Below are 6,000 nucleotides of genomic sequence, written 5' to 3' on the forward strand. Positions count from 1 at the left end.
TAGGCGACTAATTAATAAGTTTTGCAGTAAATCTGGTACAGACTCGTCATCTATAACTACATCATTGATAACTTGTGTCCCATCCCTGTCCGATGAGGTAATGTTTCAATTAATAAATTCAATAACAATTTATTAAGTATTTTATTAGCTAAAGACTATGGCAATGAAATGTGTATCAAATCCAACAGATTTATTAACATCAGTATGTGATTCATCAAAGCGGACTCAGGTATGTCTAATTGAATGTAATACCTAATACTATAATATATTTGAATTAATAACTATATATTCAAAATTAAATATTTACTAAATTAGCTAAATAAATGTATAAATACTGAAACGGGTAAAATAAAAGATAAATCAGCAAAACAATCACTTAGAAAATCAGCCCGTACACTCAAGGTTAGTTTATTTAAGCAATTTTTAAAAAAATAATTATCTTTAAATATATATATTTTAATTTAATTGATTTTTCTTAGAAATGTTTGCAAGATCTCAAAACATAATAACTACCATTTATTTAAAAAAAAATTGAAAATTTATTATTTTAACATTTTATTATATGTCAAATTAAATTTCTAAAATATATAATTATTAAATGTATATGTATAACATACAGTGTAATAGCCTAAATTTAATTAAACTAGTTAAGTGCAAACCCCAATTATTCAACACGTGTTAATTATAATTAGTTGACTAAATTAGTAAATTTTTAAAATAAACTTTAAATGATTTTATTAAATAAAAAATATAAACATATTTAATAAAAACTTTTATCCGAAAAAAATTAATAAAAATGAAATATATTAATCATGTTATAATTTTTATATTTTTATCAACATATATTATTATAATTAATTCAAGTAAGTATTTAATAACTATTTATAAATCAAAAAGGTAAATTATAATAAAATTAAAATGTAAGCAAAAATATTCATATAATAATTAATAAATTGCATTGAATTTTATTAATTATAAAATACAATATTAATAATAAATTGTATAAAAACTTAACTAATAATAATTATCTACAGTTCGCGATAAAGAGGATAACAACAACAATAACACCAATGATTTAATGACTAGAAGTGGACGTAAAGTGAAAAACTCAAAGGCGTCTAAAGATATTCGTTGGAATCATAAACGAGGAAATAAGGGTAAAGGACATAGAGATAGGGATAGGGATAGGGGTCATGGAAAGGGTGGTCATAATCATAAACATGGTAAACAACATGGATCAACTGGCACTGGTGGCAATGGACCAACATTTACTAAACCAGTTAACAATGTTGGTACATTTAATCAAGGTAATACATATTATTTTTATGCCATTTTTTCTATTAAAATGTAAGAAATATATTATTTTATTTATTATTTATTTGTTTATGCAATCTTAATAGCACCTGGTCCAGTTATTGATTTAGGTGTAGACAGTAACGGCAATCTGAGGCCACTTGGGTTTTCCGGTATTAATACAAGTAATGTTATGGTTAAAGATCCAAAAGGTTATACACTTCCCTGGAATGAGTATAATAAACCCAATTATGTCAATACTAACCCTAGTAGTGGTGGTTTTGCTAATGGATTATACGATATGACAGGCAATGATAATTTAAATATATCGGTTTCATTGGGTATGTCTAGTAAATAAAAAACTAATAAAAATTATCTTAAATTCTACTAATATTTATAACAATATTTAATACTCTATATAATAATAATTGTTAATAAATATTTTGTTTATTATAATTATGATTATTATTAATTTTAGTGTTTTATATATTCAATATTTATTTTATTCGTGTGAGTCTCAAAATTTTTTTCAATACTATTATTTAATATAATTATAGATAATGTCATTAATAATAATAACAATAATAACTATAACAATGATAATAATAATGATGACGACGACGACTACGATGATGTCGATGAATATAAAAGTAAAATAAAAAGGAGAATATATAGAATTTAAATTTAATTATTTATATATTTATTATTATTATTATTAAATTATTTTGTATATACTGTTTGTATAATATAATAAAAATTTAGTTAAAAATGTATACATTTTTATAAAAATCAAATTCGTTAATCATTAATAATCATTAATAATAAAAAAAATCAATTAAAAATATAAAGTCTGATTGAATAATTCTATTGAAATTATTGATTGTATTTATAAAAACAAATGTAAATTTGTTAGATTTACATTTATAATTAAAAAAATTAAAGTCAACAATATTTCGTGATCCAAATGAACAAACATTTTATTTATAATTAAAAAAACTGTAAATACAATTGATTACATAATAAATACATATAGATATTTAGTATAATATTTTAAACACTATTTTATTATTAACAAAATTTATTTTTAATTTAAATGTCTAGAAATTAAAAAAATCTAATATAATAAGCTATAAATCAATTATTATTATTGATATTATTATGGATAAACAAAAAACAATTATCTTGATTGGTTTGTTGACTGTATTTACACTGTATATTATGGTCCAAATGGTATCGACCGCTACAACCTATCAACCGGCCACCGAACTGAGCACATGGACCGAAGTGTCCACCGACGGTAGTGGCAATAAATTTGTATTAGTCTATGAAGAGATCATACAAATTAGCGAAATCATGGAAGAGATATTGAGCGCCGGTATAACCAGTGGCCAGGGAGGCAAATGTACTAAACAAAAGTGTACGTATAGTCTGAAAAAATTGACAGATATTTTCTGGAAATTATATCAGGAAAACCCTGTCCGACACGCGGCCTGTTTGGCAGCACTCGACCCATTCATACTACACAATCTGAATGTTACTAAAAAGAAATAGTTATTTAAATATTAATATTGTTTTACATTAATATCTAAATTATATATTTTATATGAATAAAACGTTTGCAACCAAATAATTTGTAATTACAAATTTTATTTATATAATTTTCAAATAAAAATAAAATTCTCATTTAAAATAATGTACACTTTATTTTAAAATATTTGCTAAAACAATAAAATATTAAAAACTTGTAACATAAGTATATTTTTATAAATAAATTTATTATTATTGTTTTATCAAACAATAAATCTATTATATTAAGTAGATTTAATTTCTAATAAATAATTCACACTAAAACTTAAGTTTAAATATAATTAAGTTTTATTATATAAAATATTATAAACTTAAATTTAGGTTTATTCAAATAAAGGACTAAATATTTTTTATGCAAATGAATAAACATTAATAAAGTATAGATTATTATTATTATTGTTTAAAAAAGTACTCATAGACTCAAATATCATATTATATTAATAGTATAAACGATTAATTAATATTTATACATCAGTATATAATCTATAATATAATTTCATGAGAAAAATGTTAAATGATTAATGTATTTATTAATCTTAATTTTAGTAATTAGTTAATTTAACAAGTAATTTAAATTATTTAAAAATCTATAAAATAAATACTATATAATTGTTAAATATATATTTTCAAACTATATCAACATGGTTAAATTAGGAAAATTAATTATGTTGATAGTTGTAAATCTATTAGGACTATACATTGCCTATACATCATCGGCCGGTACAACCTATCAACCGGCTACTGAATTGAGCACCTGGTCAACAGTGACCACCAATGATCAAGGTCAAACAATAATTGTTTACTACACAGAGCGCATACAAGTTAGTCAAGTAATGAGAGCCGTATTGAGTGCCTCCATAACCGGTGGACAGGGAGGCAAGTGTACTAAACAACGGTGTTCGTTAAGTTTAAAAAAATTGACCGACACTTTCTGGCAACTATATCAGCAAAGCCCTGAACGACACGCGGCCTGTTTGGCAGCACTCGACCCGTTCATATTACTCAATATGAATGTTACTAAATAATTATTAACACAACAATGTTTTTTTTTACCACTGTATACATTATAATGACGTTAATTAATTAATTAAAAAATTATTGCAACCAAATATTGTAATCAAGTTTTTTTTATTATAAAATTTATTTGTTTTAATTATTGCTCAACATATTAGTAAATTATCTATTATTACATTTTTAAAAAATAGATTATAAAATATAGAAATAACTCAATATAAACAAAATATATGAATGAATTATTTATTTAATAAAAATATTTTTAATATTTATGTATTAATATATTTACAATTTTGTAAGTATAATAAAAGTAAATCATGTATATAATACTAGATTAAAAAATTATAAATTATTTTTTAAAAGCGATTAACAAAATCAAAATATAAGTATAAGTATAAGGTATATATGAGATAAACAAATAATAAGCAAATAATAGCTAAATAGTATATACATTATAAATAAAAATATTATTTGATATAAACAAAATTATTTGTCAATTGTGAGGTTAAGTATCAATTGTGCACATGTATGTATGATTTTATTTAGCTACTAGCCCTAACTCCGTCACCTGACTGCCGACCCAATGAGGCCGCCTTAAGTCTGGCCACTGGACTTAATATTCCTCTGCCTGAGTACACTACAGGTGCTCTTCTAGCTATAGGTAATAATGGAGTTGGCGCTTCGTAATGGGATGATACCGGTGCGACAGGTGTATCATAAATATATGCAGGTGCTACGGCTGGTATTGAGTGAACCACACTATCAACTACAGGCTCTGGAGATTCTACTGCCGAAGCCCTATGAACTATGCTTTCGACCACTGGTGCTACCGGTGCCGCGTGTATATGATTATCAACTAAGTGGTGATCTGGTGCTCTATGCAGAACACTGTCGACCACTGTTGGTGTATGTATGTGTCGATCATTAGTGGTTAGTGTTATCGGTTTGTCGGGTAAATTATGGGTATTGATGAGCACAGTAGGCGATGGTGTTGCGCGATGTACTATACTTTCCACCACTGGCTGTACGGCAGGTGCACTGTGTACACGATGGCTACGGTAATGATTATTATGATGATAATGGTTCTGGTGTCGAGCAGACACTGAAGGGCTCCGGGATGATAGCGATGTTCTCTCACCGTAGTCACGACCAGCTAAATAAAGTCGTGAGTTTTCGTTACCCTGTTCCCTATAATATTGTGTCAAACGTGGCCTACGTATAGAACCGGCAGGTTTTAGTGTCGGTGTTATTGGCTTTCGATAGAAATCCCGAGAGTAGGCGGGTTTATATGAAGTACGCGGTTCACTGCTATAACGGTCGATAGAGTTTATAGATGGTTCGGGTAGTTTAGGCACTAATATGGGTAAAAATATTGTGTTTTTTATAAGGAAAGAGTGTTTAAATGAATATATCATACATTTTGGTTTCTGTTGTGCAGTACTCTCACCACTGGCCGTATCGCTAATTATTTCAAAACCTTTGGGACCGGACTTGTAGTAAACGAGCCGTAATTTACCATTTGGATCGGTATAACCATATCGACCTCTAACATCACCATTCACATCCTTGTTTTCCTGGTGAAACTGGTGGGCACCAAATAGACCCGTATCGTAGCCATAGTTATATGTCCCGGAGTCGGTCTGCGAGTGATAGTGAACCGGTTGGTGTATATAGTCCTCGGCCCCGACACTATACATCAATAGCACAATAGTTACTATTGATGATAACATTATTAATTATTATTTAAACCTATAAGCAAATTATATTAATTAAATTAATAAAAAATAATTATTATTTTCAATCTAAAAAATGTTTTAATCGACATTCAAAATTAAATTAAATTATAGATTATAATTGAAAATTAATAAATTTGGAAATTTTTGCTTAACATTAATTAGATTAAATATTTATTTTACAAATTGTAATTTTCGAATAAGTGTTAATAAATAAAACAAATATTTTATTTTTTTATTAACGACAATTTAGATAAAATAAAAAAAATCAAATAAGTAATAAATAAAAATTGATAATAAAGTTACAAATATTTTTTTGCTTACTTTAAATAATAAAAGAAATGTTTTTCATGAAATAGTTATAAAACACTTT

General features: G+C 26.0%; 1 protein-coding gene across 1 annotated transcript; it reads right to left on the reverse strand.

The window, feature by feature from the left end:
• Nucleotides 1-4,396: 4,396 nt before the first annotated feature.
• LOC128952119 (uncharacterized) lies at nucleotides 4,397-6,000 on the reverse strand. Its single transcript, XM_054297457.1, has 3 exons — nucleotides 5,952-6,000; nucleotides 5,312-5,643; nucleotides 4,397-5,248 (listed from the first exon to the last, which is right to left on the reverse strand). The coding sequence occupies exons 2-3, from the start codon at nucleotides 5,622-5,624 to the stop codon at nucleotides 4,437-4,439; spliced, it is 1,125 nt and encodes a 374-aa protein (XP_054153432.1). The 5' UTR covers nucleotides 5,625-5,643; nucleotides 5,952-6,000; the 3' UTR covers nucleotides 4,397-4,436.

The sequence above is a fragment of the Oppia nitens genome, unplaced genomic scaffold (genome assembly GCF_028296485.1).
Source record: "Oppia nitens isolate AA-2021 unplaced genomic scaffold, nextdenovo-longstitch-racon4-pilon3 scaffold1_pilon_pilon_pilon, whole genome shotgun sequence".
Lineage (NCBI taxonomy): Eukaryota > Metazoa > Arthropoda > Arachnida > Sarcoptiformes > Oppiidae > Oppia > Oppia nitens.